Consider the following 24,398-nt stretch of genomic DNA (forward strand, 5'->3'; position numbering starts at 1 on the left):
ATAAGAATAAACAGTAACACTCATCAAAACAGTGACAGTTCTCAAAGTAGGTTTAGTGATAAAACATTTTGACAGTTTTATAGAAGGGTGACTTCAACATGTTCATTATGTTTAATGTGATCCACAACATTTATGTCACTGTGTAAAGTTTAATTACATTTTAAATTACAGATGTGAATTTCTTCAAAGTAAGAAGTCCTCAGAGGAAACTGCTTAGTATATTCAAAGGATTTGTTGGCGTGACGGTAACATAAATGAGAATTATTTCCTCAGTCTGTCTTTTTTGATTGCCTAGTACCTGAATCCCAAGTGGAGAGGCATTCTTTTTATGTTGTGAGTTTTTTCTTCTTTCCTTTCTCTTTGGATTCTTCTGCCTTTCATCTGCAGAGTGGTTAAAAAAAGAAAATGATGTTTTACATCCTTTTGCTACTCTAGAGTGCTTAGTAGTCCCTTTTCTAGGGACTGGAGAAAGCTGACCTTTGACAGCTCTGCCTGTCCTGCTGATCATCACTCTGCAGCTGAGGCCATGCTCCCGGCACCTCTGCTGCTAGTAAGGTGCCCTGGCCTGGCAGCACTACCACTGAGGGCTCCTGCTGGGTCTTTAACCTGCAGCAGTCAGGGTTACAGGAAGTGAGCAGAAACCCAGGTCAAACTGGCTGAAACTACAAAGATTTATTGGCTATGTGAATCAGAAGACCAAAACCCTGTAAAGAGCATGGGCTGAATGCCAAGCATGGTAGCACATGCCTGGAATCCCTGCACTCAGAAGGCTGAGGCAGGAGGATCACTGTTTGAGGTCAGCCTGTGCTATATAGTGAATTCTGAAAGGTTTGGCCCGGACAGGACACTGTAGCCAGGAAAGCCACAACTGGAAGCAGGAAGCCCCATCTTGCCCTGCCCCTAGGAAGTTACCTGTGACGCCATCTTCCCGCCCCTGGGAATTTACATATGGCGCCAAACCTAGGACCAATGGGCTACCTGTGTATCCCTAATGCCCGCCTTAGGTTCCACCCCAAACTGAGGCTATTTACAGGCCCCCACGCCGCGTGTCCGCTGGAGAGATCGCCGGACGCCAGCGGTGGGGTGCCGGTCATCTCTCTCCGTGTTCTCAGAATAAAGGCCGCTTTTTATTTTATATTTCTCATCTTTTGTTAATATTTTTCATCTTTTGGAAATAACTCTATCATTTGGTGCCGTGACTCGATCGGCAGGCAACTGACTCTTGGGCCACATACCCAGAGTCTTCTAGCCGATATCCAGATACCATCCTGGATTAATCCCGAGCTTTTTCCTCTCCCGAGACGTTCCTGTCGCCAGCCGCCTGCACTCCGCATCGGCCAGACTGATTTCAGGTGAGCACTCCCCGGGGAACTTTTCGCACTGGGCAGCCCCAGTGGAATGTTCTCCCCGTCTGCGTGGGTCTGTGCATTTTCACGTCCTTAGGACCGCCCAGGGCAGGGTTCTTTCTGGGCAAACCTGCGCCCACAAAATCTCTCACGTTCTTTGGGTTCGGATAGCCCAAAGCAGAGATTTTTGGGACCGCCCACACTGAAAGAATGCCTCACTTCCCTTAAAGGCTTGCGCTTTCACGGGCAAAACTGTTACTGACCCCACGTAGACTCCATTCGTAAATCTCTCAGTGACGACTGGAGTTTACAGTTTGGAACCGTAGCCGCCGCGTGGTACCACAAATAAGTGACGACTTTTTCTGGACCTCCGGTTTTTTTTTCTTGCCTGAATCAGTCATGGGGAACGTATTTTCTAACTCCCAAAAGACGCCTTTACGATGCCTAATTTCCAATTTACGTACTCTAAAAATTAAAGGTACCATAAAAACTAAACAACTAACTTTTTACTGCCAGGAGGTCTGGCCAACCTATCCGCTTATCGGCAAGCCTTGGCCCAAAAAAGGAACATTTGACCCCTGCATTCTCAGGAACTTGTACGATTTTTGTCAAGCTGGCAACAAGTTATTAGAACTCCCTTATGTCCAAGCCTTTCTTATTCTGAGAACACGCCCATCTCTCATTAAGTCTTGTGCTCCCGCTGAGATACTTTTAGCTAACTCTACCGCGCCGCAAACTTTTCCTACCGCGCCACAAACTTTTCCGTCCTGCCCTCCATTGTTTTCCCGGCTGCCGCCTGCCTACCACCAAACTCATTCCCTGCCGTTACCTCCCGCTGGACCTCTCTCTCCTCCCCCTATGCCTGATTCTCTCAGCAGCTCTAATCCCTCTCTGTTGCAGATACCTCCCGCTGTGCGATCATCTCCCTCTCCACCTTCCAGGACCCATAACTCTCCCAGCAGCTCTAATTCCTCTGTGTCGCAGTTATCTCCCGATGTTCAATCCTCTCCCCCTCCGTCTCCAGGGACCCATAACTCTCCCAGCGGCTCTGATCCCTCTGTTAGTGCTTCCTCACAGTCTCCGACTTCTCCTGAGAATTCTGTATCCCCTACAGCATTCTCACCACCCGCCCACCATACTAGGTCTCGGTCGCTGTGTCCTTCCAGCAGGTCGCGTGATTGTTCCAGCTTGCGTGGGGAACAGTCGCCATGTTGCAACCCTCTGCCACGTGGCATGGCGCCACCATGTTCCGGAGGGCCACATGGCGACAGGGCGCCGCCATGTTCCCAGGCACCGCCATGTTTCCAGGACCCTCACTGTCAACGGGAGTCTCCTTGTGGCTCTTCTTGTGAACTGCAACAGCTGCCCTGTTGCAGTGCACATGACGCTTCATTGTGCTGCCCACAGCAGTCCTCTGGCTGCAAGGCACACAGTGAGATGCCATCTGCTCATGTTTCCCAGGGTGACCGGCAGCAGCTCTGTAGCTGCTCTACAGATGATTGCTCACATGCGCCTACCGGAAGGATGGCTGCTCAAAAGCCCTCTGCTCCGGAATCTCCTCAGGCTCTGCTACCGCTTCGGGAGCAAGCTGGCCCCAAGGAACTTGTTAACATCCATGTGCCTTTTTCCCTTTCTGATCTATCCCAGATTGCCCATAAATTAGGTAGCTTTTCTGTTGACTCACAGAATTATATCAGGCAATTTAAATTTATTACTAATTGTTATGATTTACATTTTAAGGATGTTTATGGGATTCTAAATACCTCTCTCAGCTCACAAGAACAAAATCAGCTGTGGCAAGCAGTTCGAGAAAAAGCTGATCACAGACAGGTAAACACCGCTGATAATGACTCTAGGCCTATAGCTGTGCCAGAGCAGGTCAAGCATACTAACTATAACAAACTTTTAAAACAGGTCCAGGAAGCTAATCAAAACCCAGCTGTGTTCCTAAATTGGCTTTCTAATCCTCGAGCCCTGCAAGCAGTTCCAGCTTTGCGCACTGTGTCGGGCCGCCTCCCAGCCCCTCCCCCGTGCGCCATCCCAGCCCCTCCCTCCCCCATGCGCCGTCGTGGCCGCTGCCATCTTACACGTTTCCGGGGGCAATCCGAGCCCGCCCCTGGGCGCTACATCCCAGCGCTTGCCCCACCCACTGGGCGTGCTCTGCCAGAGCACCGCGAAACAGCAGCTCAGCGGCTCTGCTCAGGCAAGCTTTTCTACAATTTGGCTCCGCTCAAAAGATGCTTTTTTATCACAATTCTCAAACCATTTAATCAAGGTTATTGGCCACCTGATAATTTTACCAGCCTTGTTTATCAATCAAAGCCTTCACCAATCTCCTGTTTAACAACTAAGGTTATAAATTCCTTTTTGCTGGGAACCACTAGCTCTATTTCAAGACAAGGGTTTTCTTCTAAGTTTTATTTTATTTGTCTTGGTTCATACTACCACAAATAACAACTTTAAAAGTAAATGTGTTCAGAATTTGACAGTATTAGATCAGTTTTGATAGATTTATTCATAAGATTGCTAAACCTTTACTGCAAAATGTTTCCATTAAATCCTTGTTTGGCAGACTGAAGCCTTTTTTTGTTAATTCCATGTGGCACCTTAAAAAAAGTGGTGTGCCATCCAGATAAAGCCTGCTCTCTGATCTAAAATGCCAATATTAAATTCCTGCATACTTACTTAATTCTACTGTAGTCCAAATCCCAAACAAAAAGGCAAAACTTGACTTTCAAACCTTAGAGAGATCTTAATATGGTTTTTCATATTTTTAACACTTGTGACACTTGGAGTTCTGAGACAGGTAAACCTACACAAGGTGGAGCTGCCTGCCTCCTCCATGGACCACGCTCAAATGCAGCAGAAGATACTGGGCAAGAAAATGCCCCATCCTGGCATTCTTTGAGACCTTACTCCAGGGCTACTGGACTGTCCTAGCCACCAGAGAGTGGGTAAGCCATCCTAAGTTCTAGCCCTCATAGGAAATGTCGACACTGCCAGATTTGTCACCGACAGAAAATCCGCTGCTGAAGACTGAGGAAGTTCAGGGCAACAACAGCCCCCTTTAAGGTGTCCGTCTCAGATTCCAAGTCGCACTAAGGTCTCAGGTAAGACATTCTCTATATTTGTGGACATAGAGGCCATATATACAGAGTTCTTCCTGAGTTTTCAGGCTGCTATATTAAGTCCTCAGTCTCTATGATGGGGTATTGATGGTCAACCTATGCCATTTACAAACAGGGCCTATTTTGTGCAGGTCCCAGTCTTCTCACTTGGTTTATACTTTTTCAGGATACATAAAAGCCTTTCTCATACTTGCTAAAGTTCTGTTACAGCAAATCATTCCAAGGACTACAACCAGGTTACAGCGACCCATGCCTAAATCAAAGTTGCTGGACTGCCATCCTGGTTTCACATCACTCAGGCTAAGAGGTGCCCTCCCAGCCCTAAATCTGATCATTCTGAGTGGTCATCTCATCTTCTGTCGCCTACCCGTCTCCATCTCACAAAGGCCTCGCAGCCACAGTTAACAGGCTAAGTCATGTTTTGTTATCCACTTTGGTTCCTAATTTCTTACATTCTAATAATGATCATTTTTACAGCAGGACTCTTGGCAGTCTTTCCTAAAGACTCCCACATCATGCGTAAGATAATCTTCATAATGTTCTATATGATAACAGTTGCAGTTCTTTCTACCCTCAGCTGTCTGGTTAAACGTGACATCCCTGAAAGCATAAGCCCTTACCTTCCCTATACGGGTATAGCCACTGCCTTCCCTGCTCCCCCTATTCTTTCCAGTTCAACTCCTGGACCAGAGACAAGTTTTATACACCTACCGTCTTAACTTTTATGCTTTCAGATGGGGGAGTAATCACCTCTCATAACTCCACTCCTCCTAACCCCACGTTTAATTTTCAGAATTCTGCCTTACTGTGGAAATGCTTCTACCTCAACATGGTCCTGATAGAATGATATGTCTAAATCAAAGGCACCTTTCCCTCTACCTCACCTGGGTCCTTAAATATGACAGTGCCATGTCTCCTCATAACATCTTGTCTCTTTGTTTTTCCAGTCTGACATACGTGCATTCACCAGTGAAGTTGTCCTGGCCAAAACACCTGGCACCAGCGTCTATCTGGGCATCAACCTTCATCCCGTCAACTCCCCTAGGCTCCAGTACAGCACCCTTTGCCAGCAGGAAGTAGTTAAAGAGAGAAATCTTCGCCCCTTTGCATAATAATAACCATAAGACGGGATATGAAAGGTTTGGCCTGGACAGGACACTGTAGCCAGGAAAGCCACAACCGGAAGCAGGAAGCCCCATCTTGCCCTGCCCCTAGGAAGTTACCTGTGACGCCATCTTCCCGCCCCTGGGAATTTACATATGGCGCCAAACCTAGGACCAATGGGCTACCTGTGTATCCCTAATGCCCACCTTAGGTTCCACCCCAAACCGAGGCTATTTACAGGTCCCCACGCCACGTGTCCGCTGGAGAGATCGCCGGACGCCAGCGGTGGGGTGCTGGTCATCTCTCTCCGTGTTCTCAGAATAAAGGCCGCTTTTTATTTTATATTTCTCATCTTTTGTTAATATTTTTCATCTTTTGGAAATAACTCTATCAAATTCAAGGCCAGCTTGGACTTGAGACCCTGTCTCAAAATTAAAAAAAAAAAAAAATAGAACAAAACAACAACATGCATGGAAAGTAGAGGAGGAAGAAATCTGGGTGCAGTTATCTCAGAGGGATTCTTCTGAGTTCGCTTTCCTTGTTAGATCTTTCTTAATTAATCAAAGTTCTGTGGTATCAAACGCAGTTGTTTGTAAGCTGTGAAAAGGGGCCTTCAGGTAGTTTCCTCCTGAGTTCGGGTAAACATTTCACTGCTGTTGGTTTTTTTTTTTTTGTTTGTTTGTTTGTTTTTCACTGCTGTTGTTTTAAACTGCATTAAAAACATTTTCTAGCTGGGTGCCATGCATTTGTAATCCCAGCACTCTGGAAGGCTGAGGCAGGAGGATCAAAAGTTTAGCTTAGCCTAGAAATTTAACAATTTAGTGAAACTTTGCCTTAAAATTTTAAAAAAGGGAAGGGAGATAACTCAATGCAAAGGCCTGGGTTCAACTTCCAGTTCAAAAAATTTTAAAAATTCCCTAATTCAATTAAGGATATGCTTCTTTAACAACTCTGCTATTCTGCCTAACGAAACTCTTCATGGCAGGAGAGGAATGGTATCAGGTCTTATTCCTAGATAGGTGTGTATCAACTAAGCTAAACAATTAGTAATATATATTTATTTTTCCTCAGAGAAAGCATTTTGTGAATTCCTGGGTCAAAAGAGAATTACCTGTGGCATCAGGTAAAAACGCAGGCGTATTCCAAAGGCTTTGCTTGTTTATTTCTTCTTTTGCTTTCTTGCTCCCCATTGTGTTCCATGTTCTTGTTTGGTACTGAGGGCTGAACCCAAAGCTGCAGCCACCAGCCTTTTTATGTTCTGGTCTCACGAAGTGACTCAGTTTTTAGTAAGGATGAGCCCAGGGAAATATGTTACGGTTGATTCCTCCACTAACCCTTTCCCTAAAAAACTGAAGTTCCTGAGTAAAGTGTTGTGAAAACATTCTCAAGTGGCTCAGCAGCGTGGCAAGAGTGAATGAATGTTCACATTAGCTGTGAAATATCTAGCATGTGCCTGCGATCCCAGCACTCAGAAAGCTGAGGCCGGAGCACTGAGAGCTCAAGGTCAGCCTGAGAGCTACGGAGCAAGAGTCTGCCCCAAACAGAACAGAAGGGAATAGTGAGGCGATGGCAATACAGCCAGCTTCCATCTCGGGCTACCTGATGCCACAGCTCTGAAGCCCAGGCCAGCCCAAGGGAGCAGCCTGTGGGAGCCCCCATGGTAACACCCAGAGAAGCAGGAACCCAGCTGCCTTTCTTTTATTCTTATTTCAAAGAGAGTAAAACCCAACAAAACCAAACAAAACAAAATAAAACAAATCAAAAGAAAGCAGTGAAAGTAATGGAGAGCTTCACAGCAGGATAATATGAAGTTAACAATGGCTACCCTAGTGTATCTTGTTATCTTCGCAGTAGTTGTCCATTCCATCAGGCACGGTAAAATCAAATAAAACAAAGCAAAATCAAATAAAACCAATCAAAGCAGAACGTTGAATAAAACATAAAAATAAACCAGAACAAAACAAAGCAGTGAGAACAATATTGGATTTCAAAAACAAGACAGAAGGAAATCCCCCATATTTGCTATATTGCATACTGTTACCTCTTAATAGATGCTCAGACTGATGGCCCCAGGCCTGCACGGTCAATCAAACCATACAAGCATTCGGTTGTTTTTGTACCTTAGTTGCTATCAGCTCAGCCTGTCCTCTGAGCCAGTCTCTGGCTTATGATGGGGGCGCTTTTTGATTCTCAGCCCACGTGCCAGTTGACTCACAGGAGGGGCAATCTGGCATCTCTCTTCCTGGGCCCCGCACTGTTTGCATGGCTTACGGGAAGGGCAAGCTGGCTGCTTCTTGATGTGCTCTTGGCAGACCCAGCATGGCCTCTGCTGATTCACAGGAGGCCCTACTGCCTTTCTTAAGGGCACTTCTGGGGACAAATCGTCTTTCTCAGTCATGACACTGACCTTAGAAGGAGAGAATTTCCTCTAGCTTTTCCATGTTTTATTCTGGTGCTAGATGGTAAGGCAGTAATTTCAAGATGTGCTTCATTATGGCACATTTCAGACATATCCAGAACTAGGGTAATAGAATATCCAAAACAACTTCCATGGTGCTAGCACTTGGCTAATCTCACTTCAGCCGCATCCTTTCCCACTTCTCACGCTGTTATCCTGAGAACAGCTTGGTATCTTGGGTTGATGTCTGTAAATTCAGAGGGAACCTGCACTGTAGCCCAGTAACACTCACTGCTGTCACCTGCTGATTTCCTTCAAGCTTATGACAACCACAGCGTCTTCGCCAATGAGGAGCTCCGACAGGACAGTTTTAAGAGCTGGCCCCAAGAGTCCCCAGCAGCAGTGGCAGCCCTGGTCAAAGCAGGCCTCTTCTAGAGGTGAGCAGCACCTCTCGCCAACCTACCTGCTTGGCCACTCAGACCCTGTGTGGAGTTAGGTGTCCTGCACTGCATTGATCTAGAGTCCACAAGCTTCCCTCTTTTTGTCAGCCCCCTTTTAAGTCTCCTCTCTATTCTCTCTCTCTCTCTCTCTTTTTTTTTTTTTTTTCCTTTTTATCGGTACCGGGGATCGAACTCACGACTGCCTGCTTGCAAGGCAGGCACTTATGCTGCTGAGCTAAATCGCCAGCCCTCCTCTCTTCTCTATGTGGCTGAAAATAAGCCTCAGACTCAATTATCAGGGCTGGAAAGAATGCACTGACACGAGGTAAGTGATCTCGACGAGGTTTTTCTCTACTTCTGCAGGAGGCCGCAAGCACGCAGTACCAGGTGCACAGGACAAAGAAAGGCCACCCCTTTTCTCCTGAAGGCAGGAGAAGCAGCTGGCCTTCGAATTCAGTGACTGAACTGAACTCTCTCAGTTGACTAATTCAGGTGGGGGGTGAGGGTGCGCTCCCAGTAAGTCAGAGAGAACAGGTGTGGGGTTTGGGACACAAGTCCTTGGTTCTCATCTTGGAAACCAGCTGTGTTTGGGGAGAAGGTAAGTAGTCACCGTTTCTCAGAGCTCAGGAGATTAATGGGGTGGGGGGAGGCAAGAACATTTAAACCCCAAATGGAGTTGTTTTGGCCTTGTGCTTTGACAGAAAAGACAAGCCCTGTTTCTCACAATGCCCTCCCCCTTAGACATGAAACTCCAGACTTGAAAGCCTAACCCAGATGAACACTAAGTACGTGACATCTGTTTGCGATGACTATCAAGTCACTTCCTTTCTGTATAGTATTCTCCCTGCTGCTTGTCCCGTACTTCTGCTTTAAAAGTCACATTTCTGTTTATATTTCCTTAACCACAGTTTAGTTAGGTGGCGTTATGCACCTATAAAGCAGAGCTGGGAGCTGGATGTGGTGGCACACACCTGTAATCCCAGCTCTCAGGAGGCTGAGACAGGAGAATTGCCATGACTCTGAGTTTACATAGTGAGTTCAAGGCCAGCCTGAACTACATGACAAGATCCTGTCTAAACACAAGTAAAGAAAAAGAAAAGGTGAACTGGGAAACCTCACGTTTTCCCTGGGTGGTGATGTGCCCTGTTGAGATTGAGGCTCCTGTTGCTGTGGAAGAATGGGAGAGACTGGGAGGTGTGGATAGCAGTCTTTGCCACATTCAGTTCAGAGGAGAAAGCCAGTGATTTCTGCCAAGGCCCGCACAGCCAGCGGGGTCCTAAGAGGAAACCACAGGAGATTAAGAAAACACAAGACACCGAGAAAAGAGCTGGGACTGGGTGGGACCTGGCTTCTCTGATGAAGAGGCAGTGACAACTCAGCACCATCTGAGTCATGGTAAAAAGGGGAAAGGCCCACGAAGGGGCCAAAAGTGCAAAGTCTCAGTGTTTTGCTAAGAACACTGAAAGTGACACATTCTCAGAGCTGTGCTGTAGTTAACAGGGAGGAAACCAAGGCGGATACCTGCTGATATGTCACTGAGCTAGAAGACACCTTGTTTCCATGGTCTGCCTCTGGCATTCCAGGTTCTTGGGACTGGCTTCGCTCTAGTCCCAAGGAGTTCCCCAACCTCCAGCTCAGCCACTCAGCACAGAATTCATGCTATGATTCCAAAGCACGCAGCACCTTCCATCAGTTCTCTGTACTAAGAGTGGCTGCTCCACTGTTCATCCCCAAAGCCTGTCCCCTCTGCAAGGTCTCTGCCTGAAGGGAACAGGGAGGGCATGGCATGCCATCCTAGGTACCCTGCTGGTCCTTGTCAGACCAGGTGCACCCTGAGATACCACAGGCTCTCTGGTGGGGAAATCATGGAGGTGCAGACACACCAAAGCAGGTCTGGATTGGAAAGTGCAGCTCCTACTTTAACAGACATTTTTTTTTTTTTTTTTTGTACTGGGAATTGAACTCGGGATCTTGTGCTACTGAGCTCTATCCCTGACCCTAACGAACATACCTGATTGGCCTACAAATCTTAATGGCTCACAATCTCCAGCCTTTGGAGAGTGAGCACTCTGCCCTTGCTGCATGTGCTGGCTGCCTATTTTGTGCGCGGCAGGCTTTCTCCAGGCCCCTTTCCTGAGTGTTCATCCTCTCCCCACACATTCTATGTCTGACTTGTTCAGGGTCCTGAATGCTCCAGGACCTCATAATTTTACAAAGCGGGGCTTTGCCCCAGCTGTTCAGAACTGCCAGGGTCCAAGTGTGGGAGGAAGATGAAGGGTTCCAATTTGGGGTCTTGCAGAACCAAACACTGGCTTCCCTCCAAGAAATACAGTCCCACAAGGAGCTCAGTCCTGTATCCAGGGAATAAATGCCGCAATGGTGTGGTAAGAGCAAGTAATTCTGCATGAAGTTGCTGATATGTGTTGTATTTGCTTATTATGTTTTTTTTTAATTTCCCTGAGCTCCAGATCTGTTTTTTCTAACTTATTCATTAAATAATCCCAGGCTTGGGATATAGCTCAGTGGCATAAGCACCTGCCTGTCAAACGGAAGGTCCTGAGTCTGATTCCTGGTACACCAGAAAAAAAAATACTGATTGCCAAAGAAATGCTAGGAACTGTCTTGGGCTCATGACATTTGTTAGAGTGAAGGATAGATAAAAATCTCTTCCCCATGGAGCGTCTCTTCTAGGTGCTGGCTGCAAATCTCTCCATTGCCTGGGTGGCAGGCAGGGCAAGAGTGTTTATTAAAACATACAGTACGGGACGCATTGGGTGACCATGCTGATGACAAAATCTTGGACCAACAGCCTTACACAGCCCATTGTCTAATAAAGGCCTGGTGGTTGTGACCAGCATGTCAGTCAGTGAAGACACGTGCCCCAAATACTAATCAGCTCTCCTTCCACACAGGGGTGGAGGATGAAGTACAGAGCTTTTCCTGTGGAGGATGCATGAAAAACTGGCAGGAAGGGGATGGCCCCTTGGCAGATCATACCAAATACTTCCCCAGGTGAACACGGTGGATGTCTAGGGCCCGTGACTTCATGCATCCGCAGTTTTTCTGTCTCCCTGTTTTAGCTGTGAACCAAGTCTTACCCACTCCTGTGCTTTACACTACGAAGGGTGCATCTTTATCTCTTTGTCCCCTTGCTCCGGGACTCTGTCTTGCCCAGCCCTCTCATCATAGCTCTGTCTGGGTTTCAGTTAGATTGTTATTTTTCCTTTCGTGTTAATGCTATTGTAACCACACTAGTGCTATGAAGAGTTGAAGCTTGTAGTAAATGGTTACTTCTCTTCCTGTCCATCTTTTTTATTTTGTAGGAAATACGCTTCTTTATTAACCACTTTAAAGTGCACAGTTCATTGGTGTTCACATTTGCAATGTTGTGCCTTATCCACTTAAATCCAAATATTTTCATCACTCCAAAACAATTGGCCAGCCACTTCTTACCCTTCCACACCTGTCCGGGCCTACCTAGCCTGTAGCAGACACTAATCTGCTTCATGTCTCTGGACTGTCCCATCCTGGATAGTTCACATGAATGCAAGCATACAATATATTATGTGTCTCGTTTCTTTCACTTAGTATTTCATTTTGAGGCTTATCTCTGTCATAGCGTATATCAGCGTTTCATTCTTTTTTGGTTAAATAATATTCCATATGAATACACTATATTTTGTTTCTCCACTCATTCATGGACATTTGGTTATTTCTGCCTTTTGGATATTGTGAATAGTGCTGATTACAAGTATCTGCTTAGGTACTTGTATTCAATGCTTTTGAATACACTAGTGGAATTGCTTGGTTATAATGTTAATTCTGAGTTTAATGTTTTTATGAAACTTTTCCACCATTTCAAGTTTTCACTAGAAAAGTATGAAGGTTCTAAATTCTTTATATCCTCATCAACAACTATTTCCTCTTCTTAGGTCTTTTTGCACTTAGCACTAATCATCTTCAAATCCTCCCAGATGTTTCAAATCCTCTCAAATAAATCAACCTATTTTTTTAAAACAGTCTCATAATGCCATTCACGTTGGCCTTGAACTCACTGTGTAGCCCAGGCTGGCCTCCAATTCACAGGGATTCTCCTGCCTCAGCCCTGGAGTGCTGGGTTACAGGTGTGCGCCACCACCCCTGGCCAGTCAAACTAGTGACTAGCCCACCATTTTCATCTTCTTGAGGAGTCTTGAGCACTGCGTAATGACCAGCCAGGCCCTTGTAATCCCTTCGGGTAGAGCCAGGTTTTTGTGTGACGTCCTCTTCCTTCTAACTGAAGAGCTTCCTTGAACATTACCTGTGGCACACTTCCGGTATGCTTCTGCTGGCAACTCACTTCATTGCTTTTGGGGGGATTGAACCCAGGGCTTTTGCACTGACCTACAGCCCCAGCTCTTTTAATGTTTTACTTTGACACGAGGTCTTGCTAGGTCACCCTGGCTGGGCTTGCATTTGTGTTTCTCCTGCCTCAGCCACCCAGATTGCTGGAATTAGAGGTGTGCATCAACACACTTGCCTCTTTACTGGCTTTTATTTTTAGGAAAAGGTTTTTATTGTACTTTCTCTCATAGTCCTTTTACTTGATGGGACTTCACAGGGCTGACTTTAGACAGAAACATGAGGGGTCCTACTTTTTGCTTTCTGTATCTAAGGCTCTATTCCGGTATGCCTCTCCAGGGCCTGACTTTTCACGTGGCCGTTTTTAGATGTGGGAAATAGGTTTCTCCAACAAAGCAAAGGAAAACAGACGGGAAGCGTACTCGTGCTTCAGCCCCTGCTCTGTGGTTCTCCGGGTCGTTCCCTTTCACCATCCCTGCTCACCTCTGTACTCCCCGTCTGTGTGAACACTGACTTCTGGATCCTCATGCAGACCACACCCCTGAGTTTAGAGGAAACTTGTGTCCTGATTTTGTGGTGTCTGGCAAATAGTTTCAGGGAGTATGTTTGTAGCCATTCTTCGGTTTTGATATTGATGGAGTTGTCAAAAATTAACTGTTAGTTTGAGCATAGCTTAGACTTATAGAAAAAGTACAATACTTTCTGTATATGACCTAGTTTCCTCCAGTGCCAATATTATACTACCATGGTACATTTCTCTAAATTAAGAGTTACTAGCGGGGTGTGATGGCACATGCCTGTAATCCTAGCACTCGGGAGGCTGAGGCAGGAGGATCACTGTGAGTTCGTGGCCACCCTGGACTACATAAATGAGTTGAAGGCCAGCTACATAGTGAAACCCTGTCTTTTAAAAAAAATCTATATTACTTTGTGTTTTGCCAGTTTTCCCACTAATGCCCTGTTTGTTCCAGGGTGCACAGATGTAGTCTTCTCTATTTTTGCTTCTTTAGTTCATTATGGCAGGCTTCCTGAACGAAAGTTACACACGCACTCCTTCATCAGCCCTGGGCAGCATCACCCCGCATCACAGCTCCACACACTCCTGTTGCTCAGAGCCACATCTAAACACCCTGTGTGACAGTGACACTGACAGTCACTGAAAATGCTGGTTTTAGACTTACTGGTTGTCATGAAAACTCTAATAGTGTTTTATAGTACAAGTGTTTAATTGCATACCTTTTTATACTTTTTTAACTTCCATGTTTAGTTGTCCATTTCTCCAAAATATGAAGTCCTCTGCAGAAGTGATTCGCGACCTCAAGGGCTGTGGTGAACTCCTGAGATAATGGTATGTGACTGGGTGATTGAAAACTGCTTTGAACAGGAATCACTCGGTGTAAGTAAGTAAACACATAAATTCTCCAGATATCTACCAAGCACCTTCTGTGTACAAAGTGCAGCTGGGGTTACCATGAAGTATCGGGAGGATGTGATTCCTGGCTTCCTGAATGAGTGCTCAGGGCATTTGGCATTGAGGCCTGGACGTTTAGAATTGAACAGCATCAGGCTACATGGATCCCATCTTTGATGTTTATTTAGAGGCCAGTAAGGTCAAACTTCCTCTTTGGCCTTTTTCAGGGCTGGGAAGATGTATCTTTAATAAATTATGAATGATTTAGGGATGAGAGTGTGCAGTATATGTACTATTGTTGTCCCCTGATTGATGTTTTGAAATCTTGTTGTAGTTTTCCTCCTCTTTTCTTTCCTCTTCCTCCTCCTTCTTCTTCCTCTTCTCTTTCTTTTTATTCTCAAGCAAAATGGATTTTAAAAAAATTTAAAAATAGTAAAAGGAAATGACCAGATACTAGACTGACCCCTTTAAACTGAGAAATCCTAACAGTTCTCTGAGATTTCAGCCACTATCAATTTGATAAATATATGCACACCGCCCTATTTTAAGGCTGTGTGGTAGATATGTTTGTCATCCAAAACAAGAGAACAAACACCATTCTCTTCACTTGGTGCATCTTTTATATTTGTGAATTTTAGAAATCCATTGGAGTTAGGTATGGCAGCAGACATGTAATTTCAGCTATTTAGGAGCTGAGTTGAGAGGATCGAGGGTTTGACAACACACTGGGCAATTCAGCAAGGCCCTGTTTCAAAGTGAGAGAAAAGGATAGGGCTGTATGCTGGTGGTCCAGCACTTTCTCAGTATGTTTGGGGCCCTGAGTCCCATCCATTATGGCAAACAAAATAAAACATACTGTAGCAGTCACTTTTCCATCATTAGGACAAAATTCTTGACCCTTACAGTTTAGACAAGGGAGATTCATTTTCAGTCACAGTTTCAGTGGGTTCCATGCATGTTCTGCTGGCTCCAAGACAGAAGTGGCACGTCAGCAGGCATAGTGGGGCACACCTGTAATCCTAGCACTCAGGAACCTGAGGCAGGAGGATCACTGTGAGTTGAAGACCAGCCTGGGCTGCATAGTGAGTTCAAGGCCAGCCTGCACTACAGAGTGAGACCCTGGCTCATAATACAAAAAACAAACACAACAACAAAAGAATACACCTTTTGGGTATGTCACCAGGGACCTGCCCCCCCAGCCAGGCCCACCTCTGAACATGAGACTGGTGAGAGGCATTTTAGATCCAAACCACAGCACACCAACACCTAATCTTTAAAAAGCGATATGGAGATCTTTAGTGGTTCATAAGCGGTGGCAGTTTTTATGACACTGTGAGATGTGCCTCTCTCAGCCCTCATCCTCTATGCCTGTGCATTACATATCCGACATAAAAAAGAGAGAAGGATGACATGGAAGAAGAAAGTGTGGGGCATGTAAACAGCTTAGTGTTTAAAGGAGAAAACACAACTTTTCTGCATCCCAGGTGTGTGATAACAAGCATATGGCAGAAAACTAAGGACAGAGGCTCTACATAATGCTTTTCTTGGGGCCTGCTTGCTCTAGACTGCAGTTCTGATTCCCTGGACCGTGCTCACTGGGCTGCACCTCCTGTGTATCAGACTGGAACATACACACCCTTGCAGATGATCTAGTTCCAACATCCCTCTCCCTCAAGTCAGCATAAATACCCAAGAGCAGACTATGTTTAAAGGATGTTTATTTGTTCCCAATGATGATATGATTTCCCCCTCTTTTAGGCAGGTTTTGACTTAATAGAGAATTTTATTTTTTAAAGGAGACCACAGGTGAAAGCAAGCTCGAAGATCCCACAACAGCAAGTTCTTTAATGCCAGGTAAGAATTTGGGAGTTGGCCAGCGGGTCTGTATGTGTGTGTAAATATGTTTGTTGGTAGGAATTTGAAAAGAAAAAATATTTATAATCATTGCAAGAGTTCCTGGAGGAGAGGCACCAGGATGGAGAGCACAGCTCTGTGTGTGAAAGCTGGGTGTTATGGGCTCTCTAGACGGAGCCAGAGGCCTCAGCATCTGGGACACAAATCGTGCAGCAGGCTACTTCCCTGAGAGTCTTAAGTGCGAGATCCCTTGGTGTTCCTAAGAAACACACATTCTGCCTGAGTTCTGGGGTCAAGGAGGGTGCATGAGCATATGCTCCCCACTTTATGATTTTGTGGGAAAAGCAGGGAGAACACAGATGGTCATGGAAGGTCCCAATCCACTCATGGTGGATGGGCATCATGGTAGGGCAAGAAGAGTACAGGACTGGGATTGAGAGAAAAGTGGCTATGAATCCACCCCCGCTTCCTTCTCTCCACAGAGGTGGCCCAGCAGGAAGCCCCATGGTTTGCAGAGGCAAAGAGTCTGAGTGAGCAGCTGAGAGCCATCTACACCAGGGCCCGTTTCCGCCACTTGTCACTGCTTGAGAGCCCTTCTGACCTCCCCTCTGATCATCTCCTGGGGTGCGAGCTGGCCCTCACGGCCAAGTGTGTCAGCAGTCCTGTGCAGGAGCCCCTGACATTGCCCGAGGTCTTGGTCAACTTGAACTCTGTCATGAGTGTGGAGGGTGAAGCTGGCAGTGGGAAGATGGTCCTCCTAAAAAAAGATCACCTTTCTCTGGGCGTTGGGGTGCTGTCCCCTGCTGAACAGGTTCCAGCTGGTCTTCTATCTGTCCCTGGGTTCCATCACCCCAGACCAAGGGCTGGCCCATGTCATCTGTGACCAACTCCTAGCGACAGAAGGCACAGTGAGTGAGACAAGCCTGCGGCACATGACACGGCAGTTAGGGAACCAGTCTTATTCCTGCTGGATGACTACAGAGCAAGGGCCTCAGGGTCCCCATCATGGAAACACTGATCCACAGAAGCCACTTGTCCAGGTCCTGCCGACTAATTGCCGTCCATACAAACGGGCAGGGACATCCGTCAGCACCTAGATATAGTTCTGGAGATCAGGGAGTTCCCCTTTTACAGCACCTTCTGTGTATTACGGCGGCTTTTCCAGGCGACCAGCCCCAGCTGCGGAAGCTCCTGGTGTGTTTTGGGAAGAACCCGCACATCCAGGGGATTTACAAAACCCCTCTCTTTGCGGTGGCACTGTGCTTACTGGTTGCGGTACCCTTTCACTCAGTCTCTCGACCACGTGGCTGTTTTCAAGGCCTATATGGAATGGCTTTTCTTAAAGCACAAAACTCAGGCTGAGCTTTTCAGAGCCACTGTGTCCTCCTGTGGAATCTGGCCCTGAAAGGGTTTTTCTCATCTCGTTTCGAGTTTAGTGATGATGACCTTGCAGAAGCAGGGGTTGATGAGGACGAGGATCTCACCATGTACTTGATGAGCAGGTTCACAGCCCAGAGGCTGAGACCAGTCTATCAGTTTTTTTTTTTTTTTTTTTTTTTTTTGTGGTACTGGGGATTGAACTCATGACCTGTCACTTGCCAGACAGGCGCTTATGCCACTAAGCTAAATCCCCAGCCCTAGTCTATCAGTTTTTAAATCCTGCATTTCAAAAATTTCTTGCTGGAAAGAGGTTGAGCGAACTGCTGGATTCAGACAGAAAGGAAGATCAAGATTTGGGACTTTATTATTTGAAACAAATTAACTCACCCCTGCTGGCTGTGTGTTCCTATCACGATTTTTTAAAGTATGTCTCCAGCTACCCTTCAACAAAAGTGGGGCCAAAGATGGTATCTCATTTGCTCCATTTAGCAAGTAAAGAGTCACTGGGACATCCGCCCCCAAACAGTGACCCCTCAAAGCAGGAAGAGGAAATGAGGCTGGATGCACAAATGTTCAGGTCATTGTGGCAGGTGTGTCCAGAGCAGTGCTTTTTGCTGCTATCAGAATTTTTATTGGATTTTGCCCTGAGCATTGCTTATAAAAGCAGTACTGTTGCTGCATGTGCTCCATTTATTTTGAATTCCTTCAAGGGAGATCTCTGCCGTTGAGGGTACTTAACTCACAGTACTTCTTTGATTAACCAGAAAGTCTCCAAATGCGGAAAAGTATCACGGTCTTTCTACTAGGCAGCAAGCAGAGATGCAGCCCAGACAGTGAAATCTTGGAAAGATGTTTTGACAGGTCCCAGATGCCAACAATAGATGAGGACTATGCTTCGGCCTTTGAGACTCTGGAGCAATGGGAGCGGGACTCGCGCTGAAAGAGGAGAACATCCGGAGTTAGTAGCGGCTCCAGCTATAGCCACCGCTGGTCCTCTCCCGCGGCTACTGGCGGCTCTCCCCCAGGCCGCAGGAGCTCCCGCTGCTGCAGCTGCGCGCCGTCCACCAGGGCGCCACAAGTCCCGCAGTGCTCCAGGCGCTCACGCTGCCTTCGCCGCCGCCCAGCACGTTGAGCTCCGCGTGGAGGAGAGCAGCGGCTTCCTGGAGAGCATCTGGCCGGCGCTGGAGCCCAGCAGGGCCGCGGTCACCAAGGTCACCCTGCGCATGGACGAGCTGCTGAGCGCCGCGGAGCGGGAGCTGCTGCTCGCCCTGCCCGCACTGGAGTCCCTGGACATCTCAGGCTCAGCCAAGTTCCCAGGTAGCCTGGCCGCCTTCCGGAGCACGCTCCTGCTGGCCATTCTACTTTCTCAGGCTTAGCTTTGGGTGATGTGTGCCTCTAAAGCCATAAGCCCCTAAATCCTCTTTGATAGTAGAAATATAAACTTTCACTCATTTGGGGGCTAGCAGTATAAATGAATGACAGGCCCCTGAATAATAGAATGGTTTTCAAATAACTCAGATTATTTGAACCTGAGCATCTTCTGGTTAATAAAATTAACAAAACATGGATGTCAATATTTAATTTAAAATATTTCATTAAGGACCCTTAGTAAGCAGATATAAATTACTTTTCTAAATTACTTGTTAGTAAATAATGACCTATTTGTAGATGATGCTTGAAAATTTCTCCTGTCCCAGCTGACTAATGAAAAAAAGGGCGTGGCTTCCTCAAGAGCAAGGTCTCTCCTTTATTGTTTTTTTTTTATTTGTCTTTTGTTGTTGTTGTTATTTTTTGAGAGGGTCATGTAGCCCAGGCTGGCCTCGAATTTGCAATCATTCTCTTGCCTCAGCCTCCCAACTGCTTGGGTTACAGGCACGCACCTGTAATTTGAGTTTTCAATATCAACTTTCCCCATCTTTTTTTTTTTTTGGTATCTAGGGTTGAACTCACTGCTGCACTCTTGCTAGGCAGGCGCTCATGCGCGAGCTAAATCCCTGGCCCAATGTTCCCCTTCTTTCATTAAATTTATTCCTAGGTACTAGTGGGATTTTTTAAAACAATGTTGTAAATGATATTTTATTTTAGTTTTATATATTTATTTATTTGTCTTTTTGAGACAGGGTCTTGCTATGCAGTTCGGGCTGGCCTTGAATTCACTTTGGAGCCAAAGCTGGTCTTGAACTCACAACAGTTTCCCTGCCTCAGCTTCCTGAGTGCTGCGATACAGGCATATGCCACCAGGCCAGGCCTTTTTTTTTTTTTTTTTTTTTTTTGTCTTTTTGAGACAGGGTCTCACTATGGAGCCCAGGCTGGCCTGGAACTTTCAACAGTCCTCCTGCCTCAGCTTCTTAAGTGCTAGGATTACAAGCATGTGCCACCACACTTGGCAAGTTTTTAATTTTGATATAGTCTAATTTATCATTTTTTCTTTGCTAGTGCTTTTGATGTCATATGCAAGGTCATGAAGATTTGCCCCTATGTTTTCTTCTAAGAGTTGAATGGTTTTAGCTCTTTTGATCACTGACGCATTTTAAGTTAGATATGAGTTAAGTAGGAAGTCCAATTTGATTTTTTTTGCCATGGAAATCCTGTTGTTCCTACACTGTTGGTGGGGGAGATATCTTACTTATGTTTGTGAGTACAGAGAGTAACACAGGGCTTCCCAGATGGTACATACTTGGTGAGTGCTACAGACAATTCTTTGTATATATCCTTACTAAAATGAATGTTTTCCAGGGCATGTTAGCACACACCTATAATCTCAGCACTCAGGAGGCTGAGGCAGGAGGATCTCTGTGATTTCATAGCCAGTCTGGCTTTTATATAGTGAGTTCAAGTCCAGCCTGAACTGTGCAACAAGATCTTGATTCTAAAAATAAAAAATAAAAAAAAGAGCTGTATGGTGTCTGGTGGTCTTCACCTGACAATGTGAAAGTAGTTGTCGGGTCAAAATGATAGTTTCAGATTTTCCACTTGGAAATTGTTAGGTCAATCATGGAAAACCATGCTTCTCTGCAGACCAAATCTTCCCTAACCTGGACAAGTTCCCATGCCTGAGAGAACTGTCGGTGAATCTGGACAGCAGTCTGGATATTTTTTCTCTCTTTCCTGATGAATTCCCAAACCTCCATCATATGGAGAAATTACTGATCCAAGTTTCAAATGGGTGTGAAGCTTCCAACTAGGTAAGGATGGCACTTGGATTTATTTGTTTTTGCAGTAGTTGGAAAAGTTACATAGCCAGTGATTTTTGTTTTTTCATTTGAAACAGCATCTCTCTATGTGGTACCAAAAAAAAAAGAGAAGAACTTGTGTGGGTCTGAGGGTTTAGTCTGTCCCCATGGATACTGTGGGCACAGCACTCTCTCCTTACAAAGCAGAGGGCTAGTTGTAAATCTTGAGCTTTTACTATCTGCTAGGAACCATTCTAAGTGCTTCCCAAATCCTAACTTCCTCTCTACATCAGATTGTTGCTACTTCACAGGGATTGAAACACAAAGAAGCTAAGTAATTTAGTCAATTCGCCCAGCTGAGCAAACCTCAACCTGCGTCTGAGCACTCAGCCTCTGGGGTCAGCTTCTGTGCGAGTGGCTGCTGCATGTGTCTCCCAGAGCTGTGAAGGGCAGCATGGAAGCTGCTGGCCAGACTGGAGCTGCCATCGTGGGCAGGTGCCTGCTTGCAAAGTCCCTGGTTTAGCACAACCATTAGCACCTCGCTCTAGGAAACCCTAAACACCAGACAGAAGTGGAACCTCAAGTTATGACTGGCTTCACATACAACAACTCGGGTTATGACCAGAATTTTGGTTTTAACCTAACAACCAGTCTTGAGTTAGGGCCCTAATGCCAGCTGCTTGTGCTTCCAGATACAGATTTAACCCTTAAGGCATTCTGGAAGGAACATCACAACACCCTTTCCCGTATGGGCTTCACTGAGAAATCCTGGGTCAGCGTCTTTCTAAGCACTGAAATCCACCTGTGTACAGGACAGAGACTTTGAAGGCTGTGCAGAGGAGCCTGAGCCTTTGACTGACAGCCTGCGTTACAACCAGCCCTTGGAATGCTTTGAGTTCCTGAGTCATGGGTCCACTCTGTATCAAGCTTTATGAAATCACATGTAAAACATTTGCTGACGGTGATATATTGGAAGTGGTAGTTTTCTTGTATTGGTTGGGGTTTTGGGGTGGTTGTTTATTTGTTTGTGAGATTTTTGGTTTTTGTGAGACAAAGTCTCACTATGTAGTTCAGGAGTCCCAGGCTGGCCTTGAACTCACAGCAATCCTCCTGCCTCAACCTCCTGAGTGCTGTGATTATAGATGTTGTCAGTATTTTTACATCAAGCGAGGCTTTGCTTCAGTGCCATTCCTTGTGTGTTTGTGTAGTGTTTGTATTGTGTACATGCAGTACAGACATAGACATTAAAAGGTGATGGCTGAAGGGGACCCTCCTGAGCTCTTATCTTACAGATAGGAAAACTGATTCCTGGAGAGTCAGTAACCACATTGCCCCACCCCACCCCCATCAGTGCAGATCCTACCTGAAACCCAAGTGACCCAAGTCTTGGGTCTCTGTGTCAGGCTGCCTTGTTTGAAGTCAGTATTGTTGGAACAGGAAGTCATAAAGAATGAGGCCAATTTGGATAGAAATTTGCAGTTTTCTCTAATTTCTGAAAAATCTTTGATATTTTACAGTCAAATTGATTCAGAATTCTCCAAACCTTTGTGTTTTCCATCTGAAGTGCAATTTTTATCCGGGTTTTCAGTCTCTCATGACCACATTGGCTTCCTGCAAGAAACTCAGTGAAATTAGATTTTCTGGATCCTTTTTTGATGCTGTCCCATTTGGTAAGAATTATAATTTTGTACTTTTTTTGTGGGTACTGAGGATCAAACTCTGGACCTCATGCAACCTCTCTGTGGACAAAATCTAACTGAGCACAATGAAAAAGAGCCAAAAAAAAAAATTTTTTTTTGAAACAAGGTCTGGCTATGTAGTTCAGACTGGCCTGGACTCACTGTGTAGCTCAAAGTGGCCTTGAATTCACAGTGATCCTCCTGCCTCAGCCTCCTGAGAGCTGGGATTACAGATATGTGCCAGTACACCTCGCTGTTTATAATTTTAAACATTTCTAGTTTCTAGGATTATTTTCTGAGTAAAGATTTGTTTTATCTATTTAGTCAAATTAATTCAGTGTGAATTAGTATATTGTTTCGGGTTCTTTTTGTTTGTTTTTTGAGACAGGGCTTCACTGTACAATTCAGACTGGCCTGAAACTCACTGTGTGGCCCAGACTGATCTTGAACTTGAGACCAGCCTCCCTCAGCCACAGCCACAGCTCCTGCCTCAGCCCCTGGAGTGCTGGAATGCCAGGCATGCCACCTCTCCTGGCCTTAGTACTATATTTTAATTTTGATCATTTAAAAATACTACTTGTACTCATAAGAAATGTAACTGACATAACTAAATTTTTATTTCCTCTTTCATAGTCATTATTCTGCCAAGTTTTAGTTTTTTGAAGATATTAAACCTGGAACAGCAGCGATTTCCTGATAAGGAGACCGCTGAAAACTTTAGTGTGTTTTCAAATCAGCGCTTCCTACTTTTTGTTGACTTCCTTCCCCTTGCTTCCACGAAGTCCTTTGCCTGCCGCTTGACTTAGCCACAGTGAAGCGGATATGGGCAGGCCTCAGGCAGCGCCCATGGGTGCTGGTTCTGGGACCCTTGACTGACCACAGTAGGAGGGCACTCGGGTGCCCGGCGTGAAATCAGTTTAGTATTTGCGTGCTACCTGCATGCATCTTCCTTTGTGTTTTACGTGGTTTCTGGACTCCTTACATTACCTACTACAGTGTGAATATGATGCAAGTATTTGTCCTACTGTATCGTTCAGGAGATAGTGACAAGGCACAGGGGCTGAGGGCTCATTGCGGATGCAGGCCTGTGCGGGGTCTGGCTCTGCAGTGCAGGCAGCGGCCGACTGGGCTCCCGGCGCCTCTACAGGAAGCAGTCGGAGGTTTCCATACAGTCATGGAGCTTGATCCTCGGGTCTTCAGAGTGGATTTTTTTTTTGGGGGGGGGGGGGGTCTTTTTTGAGCCGGGGTCTTGCTATGCAGTTCAGGCTGGCCTTGAGCTCACTTTGTAGCCCAGGCTGGTCTCGAACTTGCAATGATCCTCCCACCTCAGCCTCTCCAGTGTTGAGATTACAGGCGGGAGCCACCACGCCCGGCCTCAGAGTGGGTTCTACAGCGACTTCTGCACACTGTGGACCCGGCTCACAGCCCTGTGCAGTTTGATTAAGTGTTGGTGAAGTCCTCCCTGTCTCCGGGAGTTCCAGAATGCCAGTAGGCACGAGCTTGCCAATGCGCGTCGGCCGGGAGGGAGCGCAGGCGGCCACCGCCTTGGGTGGACAGTGAGGCAGGCGCTGGGCAGCAGCACTGGGAGAGAGCAGCATATGCCCCTCTCCACAGCTGGAGCCTTGGGTTCACTCGCGAACCTGGAAGAGCTGGTCCTTCCGACCGGGGATGAGATTCATCAGGTGGTGAAACGGATCATCCAGCAGTGCCAGCGGCTTCCGTGCCTTCCAGCCCTCTCCTTTTCCAAGATTCTGAACGATGACAGCATGGTGGAAATCGGTAAGCTCCCTTAGTGCTCCGGCTGGTAGGAAGCCCGGCGCCTGGCCTTCCCGGCTGCACCCAGCGCGAGGAAGCCTGCCTTTAGGGGTCACTCAAGCCTGCAAGCTTCATGCGTGCACATGGCGCGGTGCTGCGCTCACACTCAGGGCGGCCTGCAGCCAGCGCTCCTCAGGTCGGTGTCAGACACGCCCACGGCTGAGCCTCTTCCAAGTGCCTTTTTCAGCTGGATATTAATATACTTACAGAAGGACAGAAGTCTTCAGTATGCCACTTAGTGAATTGTACTGAAGTCTTGAATATTTTGTGTGGCCAGGTTAGAATATGGGACGTCGCCAGCCTCCTTCCAGCTTCCAGTGTGACAGTGC

The 24,398-nt window shown here is 46.3% G+C and overlaps 2 protein-coding genes across 11 annotated transcripts in view; one reads left to right on the plus strand and one right to left on the minus strand.

Moving 5' to 3' along the window:
- The window catches only part of Smn1 (survival of motor neuron 1, telomeric), a 103,882-nt gene that overhangs the window by 54,769 nt on the left and 24,715 nt on the right, over positions 1–24,398 (minus strand). For 3 of the 10 annotated variants that reach the window (XR_010050550.1, XM_013154256.3, XM_063258315.1), the window contains one exon: positions 22,850–24,398. The gene's annotated coding sequence lies outside the window, so the exon portion shown is untranslated. Of the gene's footprint in view, positions 1–298; positions 382–15,869; positions 18,339–21,938; positions 22,187–22,849 lie in introns of those variants that run through there. The other 7 variants (XR_010050549.1, XR_010050548.1, XM_063258317.1 and 4 more) reach the window with 5 other exon arrangements.
- On the plus strand, positions 16,477–20,589 carry Naip (NLR family apoptosis inhibitory protein; the record flags this gene model as incomplete). The annotated part of the gene is given in 12 exon segments (XM_023565779.2): positions 16,477–16,782; positions 16,784–16,976; positions 16,979–17,014; positions 17,017–17,095; positions 17,097–17,185; positions 17,188–17,287; positions 17,289–17,413; positions 17,416–17,548; positions 17,662–18,098; positions 18,101–18,328; positions 18,331–18,501; positions 18,504–20,589. Coding segments are annotated over 12 exon segments (2,172 nt in total), but the record flags the coding sequence as incomplete, so codon positions are not given.

Source organism: Cavia porcellus, unplaced genomic scaffold, assembly GCF_034190915.1.
Source record: "Cavia porcellus strain 051 isolate PalLab524CR breed Dunkin Hartley unplaced genomic scaffold, mCavPor4.1 scaffold_11, whole genome shotgun sequence".
NCBI classification, from domain to species: Eukaryota; Metazoa; Chordata; class Mammalia; order Rodentia; family Caviidae; genus Cavia; species Cavia porcellus.